The sequence below is a fragment of the Harpia harpyja genome, chromosome 13 (genome assembly GCF_026419915.1).
Source record: "Harpia harpyja isolate bHarHar1 chromosome 13, bHarHar1 primary haplotype, whole genome shotgun sequence".
Lineage (NCBI taxonomy): Eukaryota > Metazoa > Chordata > Aves > Accipitriformes > Accipitridae > Harpia > Harpia harpyja.
The window spans coordinates 9,560,919-9,578,129 of NC_068952.1; the positions used below are offsets into that span (position 1 = coordinate 9,560,919).

General features: G+C 35.1%; 1 protein-coding gene across 2 annotated transcripts in view; it reads left to right on the forward strand.

Annotated features, from left to right (window-relative positions):
• The window catches only part of GPATCH2 (G-patch domain containing 2), a 131,744-nt gene that overhangs the window by 11,025 nt on the left and 103,508 nt on the right, over positions 1-17,211 (forward strand). For both annotated transcript variants that reach the window (XM_052805896.1, XM_052805897.1), the window contains exons 3-5: positions 2,834-2,895; positions 10,991-11,173; positions 12,300-12,379. In XM_052805896.1, coding sequence (XP_052661856.1) covers positions 2,834-2,895; positions 10,991-11,173; positions 12,300-12,379 — 325 coding nt within the window. The remainder of the gene's footprint in view (positions 1-2,833; positions 2,896-10,990; positions 11,174-12,299; positions 12,380-17,211) is intronic.

The window sequence follows — 17,211 nt, forward strand, 5'->3', positions numbered from 1 at the left end:
TAAATGATCCCAAAGATGAATTTCTGTGAGGTTGGTTTTGAGCACTGGAAATTAGATTTGCATGATCAGAGCCTGTCCTTTGCTCATTCCCCCTTATCCTCAATGCTTAGCTCCTTGGCCAGTTTCAGCCAAATTTGGCAATGTGTGGAGTTCTGGATGATATTTAATTCCTGCAAGCTTTGGCAATTGTTTGCGTTTTAACTGACTAAATAGAGGAGAAATCTCAATTGCCCCTTTTGAAAGAGAGCAGCAGTGGAACTTGGAGAGGCCCACCTGCTGGCCTGCCAGTCAGTGCAAGTACCGTGGCTGGTCAGTTCTTGCAAACAGGCTTGGTTAGTAAACAAAGGTCACAAGTGTCATATCAAACCAAGGTATGGGACAGTTTGCTAGTAGTAACTAATAATAAAAATTATTTCTTCTTTGTTTCCAGAAATGTATAAAGCTGTGAAAGCTTTTTGGATAACAGAGCTGTTCGTTCCAAGTTTTTGCTTGCATACGCTATTTTATAGGTCTAAAAGGAATGTGTGGTTTTTTTTTCCTGAAAGTCTTACTGGGAGCAGAACTCACTGCAAAGCAAAGGAATTAGCAATATACAATGCAAAATTATATTAAAACCTGAAATCAATTCCATCATAACAGCTTTCATGTACTTAGATATTAATGTATTAATTCCAGACGTTTTGAATTTATTCAGTGAAGTGACTGCCATGTAGCAATTATCTCGGCTGTAATCCCTGCCCTATTTGACTGTGGCCTGAGGAGAATGAACACTGAGGCTGCCATGGGTATGCCAGTGTTATGGTTTGATTTTTTTAAAAAACCCAAAACATTATTATGTGTAGTTTTTAAAATTTCAAGTGGTTATGTTTTTATGAACTGGCTAGTCCTTCAGTAAGAATTATTGCACAATTAAAATATCATCTTTTAGAAAAAAGGAAGAAGATTGTTCTCAAAATTGGAAATTTTTGTGGGGAAATTGGCTGAAATACTAGGACTGAAAGGATTTCCTAACTTTCATTTTAAAAAGTACAATTAAACAATAAATAGACAGGAAGAATCTATGAAAAAGGGATGGGTTTTTTTTGAGATGTATGATATAAAATTGTGCACAATGAAATGCGAGGACAGTAAAGCCATCTATGTTGTAATTAAAGTGAAGATGGGACACTTGCTAGAAGGAAGTTACTAGGATTTGCAACATTAGGAAGTTCAAGTTCTGCTCTCCATGAAAGATGGTTCCATTCTCATTGCACACCTGTCATCTTTCTTCTGGTTCGGGCAATTGTGCAAGTGATTAAGTCTTCTGATGATATTATGTATAAAAGATGGTATAAATATTGCTTATACAGTAAGAATGTGGTTAAGCAGAAGATACAGCAAAGAGTAGGAAAACATAATCTTCAAACCCAGAGCTGTGTGTGTATATATATATATTTAAAAAAAAAAGTAAAAATCACTGCTTTGTCTCCTGATACCATATTGTGTTTCAAATCCTGTTGGGATGCCTCACAAAGGAAGATACAAAAAGCAAATATATACTTATAATTAAATACAAATTAGACTAATTTTATATAGTTCATATTACAAGCTTTAAAAAAAAGGCTTATTTTTGTGAGAGATGAACATATAAAAGGAAATAATTTTCCTAGGTGTACTAGTTATTTAGAAACAAAAATAAAACTAATTTATTATTAGAAAGTAACTAAAAATAATTGAAACCAGTTGAATTCAAGTATAGGACTGCATGTATGTTTTAATATGAATAAGTGTAGAAAGGTAATCAGACCTCAAGTTGTTGTAAGTAGCTTGTATGCAACACTGAGAGTAGCTATAGTATTTGTAACTTGTACTTGAATTTGTGTGGTGAACTGAAGTGATTTTTTTTTTTTCCAAATTGTTCTACATTGCAATGTAAGTAAAATGTGATTAAATTTTGAGTTATGGTGAGAATATTACTTCCTTTGCAGAGCTACTCTGACAAAAAATGAAATAAATTGTTTACAAAAAAATCCTTTTGTGTGAAACTCACCAAATTGTAATCGGTGTTATTAAAAGACAAGTCTGTTTTACTATTTAGACATGTGGAATATTGTTTGTAACAGTGTATACAGCAAAGAACAAAATACTTATTGATGTCTTTCAATTTAGAGAGAAGTGTGTGCATGTTGTGTACACACATTCTAATTTTAAAGCCAAGCTGGAAGTGACAGAAAAGTAAACTGTACCTTGCTTTTTCTGTTGATCTTATCGTTGATCATACTTATTTTCTTCAGGGTGACCTTTATTTTGATTTAATTGGCTACTTTTGTTATAAACTTTTTTCTTTCTCCCGAAGTAGTATGTTGTAAAACCTTAAGCAGTGTCTTTTCCAGAATATTTGCAAATGATGTTCAGAAAGGTAATTTGATTTTCAGACTCTTATATTTCATGTGCTGAAGGAAGGCTTAGGCTGCTTTTGATTGAGACTTTTCCTATTTTATTGAGCAGTGGTGTTCCAGGATCAAGCTGAATTGCACAGCATAAGAAGAGAGCAGTGAGCATTTGATGGAAGCAGATAATAAAATGCATCAATTGTGTCAGCACCTCGTTGCAGTCACATCTGGCTTACTGTCAGGGTACCATTAGATTCCTGTGGTTTTATGTGCCAAAAATAATATGCTTTGTAGTTAATGGAACTAGGATATTTGCAGTTTGATTAAAAAAAATCATCCTATTTTCTTTCCGATCTCTGTTGGGCTTAAGTTCAATCTGAGCACAGCCTTGTCTCCTTAAAATTTTACGACTGAAAGATCAATTGTTCTTTTGATCTGTTTCTTTCTTTCTCTTATTACAGTGAATCCAGCAGTCTGAGCAGCAGTGATGCTGGTTTGTTTACCAATGATGAGGGAAGACAAGGTATTGAAACAATCTTTCCCTTCTCCACCCCTCAAACCACATCAGTTGAAATTCTGTAAGCGTTACAAGTTATTTCATAGGTCAATTACTATATTTCAGTTGCTATTACTATTTTAATGAGTTGAAGTATAGCTTGCTTTCTGGGTTTTTTGAAATGTTATCAGAGGGTGTCCTGAATCCATGACTTAGTCAAAAGCTGTCCCTGTAATACAGTAAACTTAGTTATAACTTGAGAGTCTCCAAAAGATCATCTATACTAAGTTTCAATTCTTCAGTTGCTCCAATTTTCAGACAGGACTCCGTGATCATGGTACTGCTTCTCAAACTATTTTTGAGGTGGCTTTTTTCTTTCTTTTCTTCCAGATTAATATGGAAGGAATTTATAGTCCTTCAGTAGTTTGAAACTACTTTTCAAACAAACAATTTTTTCAGCAGTCTAAGATTGAGATTGGAAGATGCATGCTGTTTAAAGTGTCTCCCCTCTGAAAAAAATTCTTCAATCTAAAATGCAGTGAAGATTCAAAATTTTCCTTTTCCTTTGAGGATGCAAGTATAGGATTATTTTTTTTTTCAGCATTAGTGTTTATTGCCATCTTTAAGTGCAACACATTTACCTGTATTAGCATCTTAGTGCCCAGCTCACAGACTAGGAACTCACTGTCTCTGACAATATACAAAAAAATGAGGCAAAAAATAGTCTCCCAGGAGATTAAAACTTGCTTTTCTGTTGGCAATTCCAAGTCAATGGTAATGGAGATTATTTTCTTACGCAGTTAGCGGCAGACTACTTGAGTGTGTGCAAGAAAACAAATCCTGGCCCATTCCACAGATCTAGGTTAAAGGAATGTTCTTTTTTTTTTTTCTTTTCTTTCTCTAATGTGTATTTCTGTCTCTTCTGGTTTTTTATCTTCTATTTTAAAGTTACAGGAGGGAGGTGATTTTTCAGATTTAGAGTAGAGGTGTTACCTTCCTTGTGCAACAGTAACTTGTGCTACATAAACTGTACCTCCCAGTCTCAGTATCTGGTTTTAGTTGTGCTAACACATAGCTTTTTTTGAAGAATTTAGGTTCTCTCTGAAAGTTTAGATTGATCTTTTAACTTCAGTGTTTCAATACTTTAAGTTTTTCAATATGAGACACATCAAAAAGATTTGCTTTTACTTCCCTATATGAATTTCTCTTTTGACTTGCAATTTTTAAAACATTTGTCCTCTATATTTGTATGCAACATGACCTACCACATTTCATAATTGCATACATTTTTGAAGTACCTTTCCTATATATTCATATCAATATTTTTGTCCTTAAATCCTGAACTAAATTATTTAAATCTTTGAATAATATTGTTGAAAATGTCTCAGTTACTTTCTGATTTTCCTATATGTTTTTGTGGGGAGAAGAAAAGGGAGGGATTGCCGAACAGCAGTGTTCTTTCACGGGTGTGGTGTTATCTTTTTTAGTGTTGGTTCTTTACTATAGAGCTGTAATTCTTATTTTTGCCTGTTTGATTTTTGAACTTTGATTCAGTTTGTCATTTTCAAGCAGAGAGCATTAGACCTGAAATAGTGTTCTGAAATAGAAATAAAAAGAACAACAATAATTGAGAAGGATATTGTCAGGACAAAACTTTTTTTTTTTTTAAATCTCTACTTTGGACTAATTATTTTGTAGGTATGATCAGAAGACCATTAACTTGACACTGGATCTCAGACGTTCTTAGATCTCCATTATAGCTTTGGTTTTGTGAAGACTTTTCCATGAAAGTACTGTGAGAGATCCTACTGCAAAACCAAAATTGTTTATTTTCTAATAATACTTATTCCCCCCCCAAAGAAAATGGTAGTAATTTTTATCTTTGTACTCCCCTTATGAAGTAAGATGAGGTTATTTTATCTCTGTAAATTAATTTATAGCTGAACTGATGCACATACAAAATTGAAAAAGATGAAGGAAGGAGAAAATAAATCTGATAAAAGCAAAGGAAAAGCCTAGGTGAGAGAAATGAAGCTGGAAGAGGACAGGTTGAAAATGTATTAAGGGAAGAACTGGCTGATTTTGTTGTCTGTTTTTAAAAGCTAGACTCTGATTCCTGTCTTCCCAGTGTCCCTCCTCCAGGATATATGTTGAGAACATCAGCATCTTGACCTCATTTGTAGTTCAAATTTTCTGCACTTCTGACTTCAGGTTTCTGTTAAGTCAGGTGGAGAACCAGAGATTGATTAATGCCGCCTGGTGAAATACTTGGTTTAAATGATGTGTCTGCCATCATTCAGAAGTTTGAATAGCAGAGGACAAGAGGATCCTTTTCTCCAGGGCAACATTTGTTCATTTTGTGTCTCTGAGATTAAGAACCATCTCATTTATTGCAGACAAATACTCTTTATAAAACCCTGATTAATTCCCAAAGCATATTCATCCTATGGGACAGACATTCTAGAAAAGAAAGTGATCTAAAGCAGCAGCTTCTTTGAGCAGTTGGCCAGCCAGTTAAATAGTTGAGTATTTAGTTCTGAACTTTGGAGTGCCTGACCTTGGAACTTTTAATATTTTCCAAAATTGTTTCTGAAAGCAAACAGAAATAAATTCCACCACAGTAACTGTACTTTCCTGTGCACAGAGTCTCAGAATAGTTTCAACTTTTATAAATTGATTCAAGAAGACCAGGTGTAGCTGTAATTGGGGGTAATAGTGGGTTAATTGCTAGATATATTTTAATTGTCATTGATTGCTATGATAAAAGAAAATTGCTGAGACTTGAAAATCCTGTGTTCAGCTTCTAGTGTGTGGTGTGCCAGCTAACATTTTTTTTTTTTAAAGACCTTTATACCCTTTTCCTTTCCAGCCTGCCTCTGTTCCAGTCTTACAGCTTTTTTTGTTTGATTTGTTTTGTTCCTAGAAAGTGCTCATCTGAGCATAGCCATGCTTGTCCTCCTTTTCCAAGTTATCCAGGTGCTTACCTTAGGTCATGTGAGAGGGCAAAAGCAGCTCTTTTGCTGTGCTCTATTCCACTATCATATTACTTTCTGGCAGAAGTAATTGGTACTCGGATGTTTTGCAATCCTAATGTGGCAAATGTTTTTCTTCTGTGAAACATTGCATACCTTGTGCAGTTAGCCAGCAAAAGCTTAAAGATTATGGAAAATGCTCAGTACAGGTACAGTCAGTGAAGAAGATAGCTGCTGAACTATTAACAAACCTCAAGTGAATTCTTATGGGTTGTCTTTTCAGAGGTTTATAAATTGGTCAACTTTGGGGTAAGATTTAATAGTGTTAGCAAAAACCCAAAATCTTATGCAGATATCAAGCCCTTGAGTATGGAGGTGGGACAGCCTGCCAACAAAGTAATTGAAAGAACTGAACAGTGGCTGAAGCTTATGTATCAGAAATCCTTATGACTTTCCTTTTTTCTTCCTACTCTTTCCTTTATTCCTAATAGCATTTTCATAAATGGCTGTTTTGCAATTATTAAAAACTTTAATGATAAGCAGTGTTATGCCCAGTGTAGAAAACTTTTACAAGAAGAGTTTCGAAACAAGAGGTCTAATCTTACTTTGCAACATATAATACAACTCTATAATAGGCCTAGCTAGTAGGATCACCTGCAATTTCAAGGCACTTTACAGGTCTGCTTTACAAAGGCACTTTATAAGTTAAGCTTTCAACACAATGTTAACAAAACTGTAACATTTTTCAAACACTAGTTGATATTATTGCTGTTTTGGGGAAAAAGTCAAACTGCAAGTATATTCTTTAATGAATTTTATGGTGTGGGTATGGCAAATAAAACATATTCTGCACTCCTAGTGCATCTACACCTACTAGTACACTTGGGGAAATTCAAAGTTGACTTAAGACCTCTTAAATCATGACATGCAGTACCTGAAATATCCTTTAAGATCTAAGCAAGTAGGAAGGAAAATTATATTAATAAAGTGTTAAACAGTTAAAATTGGAGAAGGTCAGGGAATGTCAGAGTTCCACTGTGGATGTAGCTGAGCTTTTAAAGATAGCTGTTCATTATTTTATGATTAAACATATATTCATTACTGTGTCCTTTATGAAGATGACCCACTACTGATTCAGTATATGACAATTCCACCCTTTTGTCTTCTCTAGCAAGAAACTAATTTGGACCTTGTATGGCATCTCAGTAGCTGCAGGTGTCAGGGTGTCGTTCTCCATATATAAAAGAAATGGAATGTGCAATGCTAAGTGTAATCACACCAGTTTTGAACTGTTGTGGCTAATTAGTTTATAGTCTTTGCAGGTGAAAAAGAAATAACATGAAGTTGCTGTATAGTTGAAGTCCTAAATATTGCATGTGGATCACAGTGGTAGAGGTGAACATAAAGCTGAGATGACGTGATATCCTTGGTCTAATTTATTAATGGCAGACCTGTACAGTCCTCCTACTCAAGAACAGGGTATGATACTACATTGAATGGGAGGGCTGGGAGGAGGCCTTCATGTGAAGTTTTCAAGCTTGAATCCGAAGAACTAGCTGCTTAAATTCAATGGTGTCTGAATGGTGTCCTGTTACCCCTTTTACCAAGGTAGCTCTGTAGAGCACAAAGAGCAAGATGCAACGTGCCTCAGTGGATGCGTAACTTAAGCTTCTGCTTTCCCGAAACTCCTTGTATGTGTTATAGTGAATCTTCTGATGTCTCCAAATGATTATTACAGCTGTTAGCAGTGGGTTTGTGTTGTTTTTTTTTCTACCTAGAAAGATGTACAGTGGTCATGGAAATGAAACTAGCATCCTAGGGTATTTACAGTCCATGTGCTATTGCTCTGTGTGAATTGAGGGATAATGGAACAGCACAGTATCAAGTGGTGTTTACAGGACTATATGCTGAACTCTTTTCACAGTAGCCTCTCAAAGTAGGTTGTGGTTGTTATAGGCAAGCACATGTACACTATATGTGACTGCTATGGGGGGTAGTCTGGCCATTTTGAAACAAAAGAAAACTAGGAATAGGGAGAAAACTCTGTGTGCAGTGGAAAGTCTGTTATAATCGTGCACTGCTTTAGCTAAAAGAAGATTCAGGTGAAGCTATTCTGAACATGAAACTGATGGTGATGCAGATGAGGTCTGTGTCCATAGAGAAACCATAAGACCACATAAATAATTTTCTAAACTTCTTAAAGGGGAAGGCAAGTAATTTAACATGAAGGAGTGGTAATTAGATAAATATGTAGACTCAATAATATAGAGTGAAAATTAGGGAAACAGTAATTGGGGGGAGGGTAAAGCTTAAAAATAAACAACTTAAAGACAGAACTGAAGTGCCTTGAAATTTTAGAATTGAAGTTGACACTTCTGAGCCTTAAATTTATTTTAATATTTTTGTACTGATCAGTACAGTTATAATTGAATGTAAATTGCTTTGAAGTAATTCCTTAAAGCATTAGCATTACCCACAAACAAGTTTGTTGTATTTTAAATACGTGGCTAGGAGAATGTGTGGGCTCGGAGATCCGGAGGTTGTTTTACCTTTCCTGTAGCTTCGAAGAATATGATCATTTGCTGTAGTCTTGTGCTGAATCAGCATCCTTAAGAGGAAAGAACAGTGTGGTGAATCTTTTGAAGTATTTTGAAGTAAAAAATGTTGCTTTGAATTTTTAATTCTCATAAGTTCATGTTTGCTATGGACATTGTGTTGCCTTTTGAGAGCTGCAAATTAAGTAGGATAAAATCCAAGTATTTGTTTACAAACTTGAGTGGGGAGGCCTTTGTGTTATATTGCCTATATGTATGAGGTTGGAAATTGATTAAATGCAGTGGTCTTCCCTGACTCCTTTTGAAAATGTTACCCCTTCAAGGTGGAGTAACTGGTAAACAAAATGCCTGTGGGTGCTCTCACCTGGATAAGAATAGTAGTAATAGGTTTATGCTCACCTCAAGGTGATAATATGATTGAAAATAGTCAAAGGATTCAGAGTTCTTGAAAGCGCGCAGACAAGGAAGCTAAAAACCAGGTATACCTGGATTCTGCTGTCACATGGGCAAAACCTATGAGGTTCAGATCTTAAGTTTGCCTTTGGCAGTAAGCAACTTAAGTGCTTAGGGAAGTGTATAATAGTGTAACAGGTAAGATGTCTTAATGGATGGTTGCTTAGCATACTAACATTCCTGTTGCACAAAAAGGAAAAGTAATTTTGTATTTTTTCCCACAGAACTGTGGTCGGGCATATAGTGAAGATACTAATTTCCTTCCATAGCCACTGTTTGCCTTATCCTGCAGTCTACCAACACAGTCTTAAATTCTAGCTCTTCCTTCCAAGACTGCATTGCATAACTCTTACAGGCTTCTGTCCTTGAGCTGATTGTGAGACCCAGTTTCAGAATTCTGTACTTACTGTCACAGCTGAATTGTGTAACAAGACTTCTTTTGAGTTCCTGATAGTATTTCCTATTAGTCAAGGTGTCTAGAGCTCTCATCTTATGACAAAATATTCCGACAAAGTTTATCTACATAAAAGTTTTGAAAATCAAAACAAAGGAGTTCAAACTTAATTCTGAACCACAGATCAATCTAATGAAAATGTGTGATTCTCCCTCCACCACTGCCACTGTCTCTGTTCAGTACTCTTAGACATCCTCCAAAGAAACCATACCTGGCTGTTTATGAAATGAGGATAGAATTAGTGGTGAGCACCTTTGTGAAGTGTCATAGCTATAAATGAGGACTAGAATAAATATGGAGAGTAATCTGAAATGCTCCAGGAACATAAAGAAACTTAAATCTTATTTGGACCTATGTATCTCTTTCCACCTCTGTTTTCCCTTTCCTCCATCTAAAAGTTCCTGTTCTCTAGCCTCTGCTAATTTTGCTTTAGTAGGGATCATTAAAGATGTAAGGATCACATTTCACCTGCAAGTGATGAGTGAAGGGCCTTAATTATTCTATTATTTTCCTGAAGTACTTGTCCTGATGAATGTTTACAGCCATTTTCACTTGTGCTTGGTCTTGAAGTATTCTTTTCATTGCAACAATTTATTTGGAGAAAGTGTGTTGAATTTTATTTTTCCTCAAATTTTAGCTTGGGTTTTTATTATTTGTATTTTCCCATTTTGGGGTTGAGTGGTAATGAAATTTTACACAAATGCTTTTTGTTCTTGAAAATTGTGTCTAATAAATCTTGCATTTGTGTCTTGCTTAGTTCTGCCTAATTAAAAATTGAAATGCCAAACAAATAATTTATATGCAGAAATAGTGAGGCATGGTTGGGATACTTTGAAGTAGAATTAAAATATAGAGCACATACTTAGAAATCTAATTTTGGGGTGTAAGGAAGGAAATTTGCCATGTCTTAAGAGGATATGTTCTGATCTTCTGTAAACTACCTGGTTTGTATAAAAGAACATGTTTTAAAACAAACTTAACAATTTATTTTTAGTTGCCAGTGTGTTCATGAGCTAAGTTTAAAATCAGATTTTCAGTCTTGTCTTTTGAGTTTAAATCCAGGTATTTAAATACTACATCTATAAATATTGTCAGTAAAAATGACCAGCTTTTTGGTATAATGTAGTGTAATTCTCAATCGCATGATACTGTCAGTTTTCATTTAAAATCAACTTTTTCAAAACTTATTTCTAAATGAACTTAATCAGATTAACTTCATTTAGTCACATCTGTTCATGATTGTTTTCCCCTTTTACTAGCCATACAAATCATGAAATTAAGCTAATTATATACCATTATCAGCTGCAAAGAACTAGTTTCACAGTTTTATACCTTTTAATTCCCTGCAGGAGATTAAGGCTTGGTTTTTGTTAATATGTAAAGTGCAGTAACTTAAATGGATTTCCCTGCAGTTATTGCCAGAGGATTAACTGGTTTATTATTGTTTTTCACTATCATAAATTGGTTTTAAAACATTACATTTTATGTGATTTCATTGATGGCAACGCTTGTCATGCTATTGAGAAACACTTTGCAAATAAAACGCCTATATACGAGTAATTGTTATACAGCTATAAAACAAAAGAAATAATTGTCCTGTCAGAATGTTTATTGATGGTAACATCTGATTTTTTTCCCTGCTCCTCCTTCTTTTTTGGGGGGCTTGGGGGGATAATGCCCTCACACAGGTGATGATGAGCAGAGTGATTGGTTTCATGAAAATGAGTCTGGTGGAGCATGTGGAATTACAGGGGTCATTCCATGGTGGGAACAAGAAGACTCTACAGAACTGGAGAGAGAATTGCCTGATCCAGTCTTTGAAAGTATCTTAACTGGTACTTTCCCTCTTATGTCTCGGTCAGGGAGGAGAGGTAAGTAGCAATCAAGCAAATGCAAACTGTAGATTCACTTGGGTACAGTAGAAAGGTATCTGTATATTATATAAAATATGTAAAATATTGACAAGATCTTGGAGTTACCAGTTTGTTTCCTTGAACCATTTCATTTTTAAGATAATCATTAGAGCGAAATAATTTTTTAAAAAGTCATTGATCAGAAAAGTCAGAAAGTGTAAAACTTGGCTCATTTTTATAGCTTACTCTTTTATTTGTTGTCTCGATGTTTGCATTGAAAATTATTAAGCATTATTTAAAGTGAATCTTTATATTCCATTTTGTTCCTGGCTTCTGTGATAATGTTTAGAATTCTAGAGAAGTTTATTAATTCAAAGGCTTGAAAGACTAGTGTGACCATCTGCTTTGCTTTGCTTTGTCAGGCCATATTGTTTGTAGAGAAGAGGGAAGGGTTCCTTTGGAGCAAAGATTGAGATTATAATGTAGAAAATACTTTTTTTTTTTCTTTAAAATAGTTTAGACAACTGTGAATCCAGTGTTTCCAATGGTAAGTTGTACCAGTGTTAGATTGCATTTACAGTTAGGAACCCACTCTCGTCTAAAGATTGAAGTTGTCAGACCTCATCTTGCTGCCAAAGAATTTTGTTGTACCTTCCTTCTGCCACAAGAATCTACTTTCTCATTCAAATACGGATCTTTTATGTGAGCAGTGGTCAAATCACTTTTAAACTACTCTGCACACTGAATGTATTGAATTCTTTTGTGAGGCTTATTTTCCAGATGCTTAGAATTGTTTGAGGACTTGGTTTCTGCGTATTCACCAGATTTAACATTTTCTAGTACTAATGAAGTTGTAAGTGATGCAAAAATCATTTTCCTACTGCAGTTCAGTATGCTCTGCTTAGGCAGCCAACTGTGCATAGAACCAGGATGGCAGTAAGAATATCTCCAGAAATGTTAATTTTCATGACAACTTAGCCTTTCTCTCACTTTTCCCATTCTCTGCTCTTTGTTTCGACCAGTACAATATTTGACAATATTAAGATGTTTCTGTTTAACTGAAGTCAGATTAATAGATTTGGTATGTTATTGGTTATATGGTATAAGAAATACTCTTAAATCCGTTTGTACTTCTTTTTTGCAGGTTTCCAGAGTAGATTTAGCCATCTTCATGGAATGCCAGCAAGAAACATAAAAAAGGCTTCAGGAAACCAGAACGCATTGGTAGGTGCTTTTATTACTGTAAGCTAATATGCACTGTTCTTGCAGGTTTTTTTAAAAAAGTATATTCCTCTCATGCTTAAAAAAGTATATTCCTCTCATGCTTGTTTCCTAATGTTGTAGGTAGGTAATGGAATAGTAAGACTATAGTGCCACTGCTGCCTGGTATTGTGTTTGTTCTTTTTTAATAGTTAGACTCTTCCCACTGCAATTCTATTATAATGGAATATTTGTGTGTACTTGAATGGCAGAAACAGTCTGATACTGTTTCTCAGTACTTAGTTTGAACTGAGTGAAGGGAAGGGTTTGGGGTGGGGCATTATTTAACATTTTCAGAATATATCTTATGTCTATATGAAAACATATTTCTCTCCTCTTACAATGAAAATCAAGCCAAAGTTATTTTTTCTGATACTGAAAGCATTCTGTGATGGATCGTGGTACAATTCTGATTGATTTTTTTTTTTCTTTTTTCTTTTTTTTTTTTTTTTTTTACTTTCAGAAGTCTGCTTCGAAAAATCTGTCCTTATTCTCTTTTTTTTTGGTTGACTTCTGTGTGGTCAGGGGAAAGGGTATATACAAAAAATTTAATGCAAATTAGTGATGCACCTGTCATAGACATCATGTGTTCCTTTGGACTGAGTCTGTTCTAAGGCTGTGACTACAAATGAGAGATGTTTAGGGGTTTTTTAGTGCTTTCAGCTCTAGGAGCAATGTTTATAAGTGAAGGAAAAAATCCAACTGTCCTTGCATGTTTGTACAATGTAATAACTGGATTTTCCCATAGCTTTTTTCTAAAATAAGATTCTAATGAGTTTTTAAGAATTTGCTCTTTGGAGGAGGGCATGAGGAGAAGAGACACTTGACTTTTTAAACTAAAATGTTAAAATGTATTCATTGTAGTGCAGTCTACTCCTTTCTTACCAGAATAGTGTTTGGAAGAGAAGGAGAATGTGGGAGACTCTTTATCAGTGTGTAATAAACATATCCCAGCATGATAAATACTGCAACGTCGATGTTCTTTATTATTTGAGAATTTTAAATGTTTTCAAATTTTAATTTGCCTAAACAAAATAAGGCACTTTTGAGAAATGTAAGAGCCATTATATATGGAGAGAATAGAAAGGAACTGTTAGAAATGTAACTCGTTTTGAAGAGGGAAGGTTTTTATAATTGAAGTCCCTGTCCAATAATTGCCATTTGGAGCTGAATAAGATGCTTTAAAACCTTGGCCTGTGATCTCTGCTGTTAGTGGTTGTGAATTAGATGAATGCTGTCTAGTTCTTGGTTTCCTATCTACCTATTTTTATTTTTGGTTCAGTGCTTGCCTGAGCATATCTGGGATTTGTAGCCCATTTTCTAGGCTTATTGCAATTTCACTCTGGTATTTTATAGGAGCTATTATAACTGATAGGTTAGCTTCATGGTATTGATGATACATGGCTTAACTACCCTAAAAACTGCCTTTTCCTCTAAATTGTAAAAAGGTGATTAAATTTCAATTGATGAAGATATACTGTAAATGCTTATATATAATAAAAAATCCTAATGTTTATTTTCTGCTATGCTTTCTGGATTGTCCTTAGGAGCCCATTTTGTCTTCCAGTCATGATATCTCATATATAAAGATGGTATCATAGTTCCCTTTATAACAAAAATGCAAGCTGATCTACTAAAGACTGATAATTCAGTTACCTCTAGTTATTAAATATATCATTTACATAGTGTTGTGAAACAATGTTGATATGAATGTACCTTCTAAGCCACTATGTTTAGGCAGGAGTGCATATATAGAATGGATGTGCAGTTGGCTCTTCAGATGCAGTTTTCTGACCTTCTTAATGACTATTTATGTTTGTGGGCACATCTGCTGCATCCATCTTTGCAAACGTAGCTGTATAAGCTAGAGTTCAGGTGCTTCCTTTTGTCAGTGATTGCTTCTTAAAGAAAATCTTTTTTAGATACTTCAATCCAATGACAAAAAAAAGTCATTTAATACCTGTGACATCTGATAACACAGAACAAGAAGTAATTACTGCTATTAGATGGTAACAGCGTAGAAGAGCAAGAATACTTTTAGAAAGATTAATATCCTGAGGAAAGAACACTGCAGACTCAACTCATTGAACAGAGTTGTGGTGTGACTTAATTCTTTTTTAACAGTGAGGAGTCTGATGTCTGTATCACTGCTGTTACACAGACTTTAAAGGGAGACAAAATAAAAAATGGAGTTTCCTACTGAGATACACTACCTAAAAGACACACATTATATCATGTATTCAGTCTAAGGATGTGTAGTTTGTATCTAGGGAATGTGAACATATAGTTAGCCACTTGCTTACAGTTGTTGTGGTTTAGCACCAGCCAGTAACTAAGCACCACACAGCTGCTTGCTCACTTCCCCCCCACCCAGTGGGATGGGGGAGAGAATCAGGGGAAAAAAAAAAGTAAAACTCATGGGTTGAGATAAGAACAGTTAATAGGACAGAAAGGAAGAATAATGATAATAATAACAATATTAAAATGACAATAATAATAATAATAAAAGGATTGGAATATACAAAATAAGTGATGCACAATACAATTGCTCACCACCTGCTGACCAATGCCCAGTTAGTTCCTGAGCAGCGATCCCTCCCAGGCCAACTCCCCCCAGTTTATATACTGGGCATGATGTCACATGGTATGGAATATCCATTTGGCCAGTTTGGGTCAGATGCCCTGGCTGTGTCCCTCCCAACTTCTTGTGCCCCTCCAGCCTTCTTGCTGGCTGGGCATGAGAAGCTGAAAAATCCTTGACTTAGTCTGAATGGTACTTAGCAACAACTGAAAACATCGGTGTGTTATCAACATTCTTCTACTGAACCCAAAACTTAACACTATACCATCTACTAGAAGGAAAATTAACTCTATCCCAGCTGAAACCAGGACAACAGTCAATGTGTGTTTAAACTTTTTTGGAAAGTGTAGTTGAAGGTTCACAATTATAGCAGCTAGCAAAGCCTTGAAGAGATTACTGGTTTAGGGAAGGCAGAATGAATAGCCGTGATAATACCTTGATATATTGTTATCCTTTGTCAAAAAGTGTTTAATGCCCAACTGTGTGGGTGTCTTCTTGTAAAAGAAACATCAGGCTAAGAGTGTGATTATTACTTGCTATATACTGAGGAGACTACTCCCTTACGTCACTTTCACACCACAGTTTCTAGAAGTAGTGGGAGCTGAGAATCAGAGGAAGAATGATGCTCTTTATAGACAAGTTAGTGAACTTTAATTTGAAGTAGCCACAGCTGGCACTCAGATTCTGTCCAGATGCTCATCCTGCATTTCATTGAGTTGCTTAATTTGAACAAACTCATGGGTCTTTCTGTGATCAAATGTACTGCCTTTGAGCCAAAACACTTTTTTTTAATGATCATACAACACTGGACAAGCAAGAGAGAAGTAAAAACCCAGCATGCAAATACTATGAAAATCCTCGCCTAATCCAATGTAGAGGTTGAATGAGTTGTCATACAGCAGATGACCACTGAAAAAGCTGAGCATGAAAATGAAAAAAAAAAAAAAATTCATCACAACTGGCTTATATCCTTTGCATTGTCCAATTTACTTGATAGGCATGTTTTTTATGGAATCCATAATTAAATGGTTTGTCAGGCATATATTTTGGTATACAATTATAATTCAGGCTTTTCATGTCTTCATTGCTTTGTTCTGTGGCAGCATCATTTGTAACAGAACTTTATTTGAAAAGAAATAGAAAAATATGGCTTTTCTAATACACTATGCTTTTGATCCTGCCTGTGTCAAGTTACTCGTAGCAACTTTGTAATTATAATCAGAAACGTGATACATGTACTTTCATACCATACCGGTATTTAATGTACTCTTTTAATAAGGTTTATTGTATGAAATCTTATTGTGCTTGATTGAGTCTGCAGTTATATATGACCTGATCAACTATTCCCAACCCCCACACTCTTTTCTGTTAGGCAAAAGTTCCACAATTTAGAAGTAGTGTTCTATGAATGAAACACTGATTTCTTAGAAGGAATGCTTTTTCTGTCCAGTCTTTTTTCTGTATGTGTTTATAGACTTGCATGTTATTTATCTAGTACTGTAGCTCTGTCCTTTCCAACAAATTACATGTGAAACTCTGTGAAACTTTGGTATTTAGCAGAATAAGATCAGAAATCTAACTTTTTAGATGCATTGGAAATGTGAAAGTTGATTTCTATGATGTAGAATACTAGATGAACTCTCTACCTTCAATGACTAAGGCCACCATGCTTTTCTCAGATGGATTCCTGGGGAGATCGCAAAAGCCCTAATTAAAGAAAATAAGAGTTAATAATTATAGTTAGTGAAAATAGAACATGACTACTTTTTCATTTCTTTCAAAATGTTTTTCCCAGCTTAGTACTCAATGACTGAAAAGTTTCACTTTTGTTCACAGCTCCTGCATACAAATAAGTGAATGTTTTAAAAATCAGTGCTGCTGTCTTAGCTGTTCCTTGTGTGGTTCTAGATACAGTTCCTTTCCTGAGACAGGGAGAGACATTTTAGGGTTTTGTTTGAGGACTCTTACGCATTGTCTCTTCCTGCCTGTATTCCCTGTCTGGGCTGGAAGCTGGGAAGTGATTTTACTGGGCTAAAGTGCAAAAAACCATGACCAATAAAAGGGATGCTTTCTTTCGACTCTGCCAGTTTTTCCATCCATCAGCTTTATGTCATGGGTTTTGATTTCATGATATTAAAGACAGCCTGTTTTAAGTCTTGCACTCCTAAGATTGATTTTTTTTTTTCTTTTTGCACAGTTGTATTATTGAGCTTCA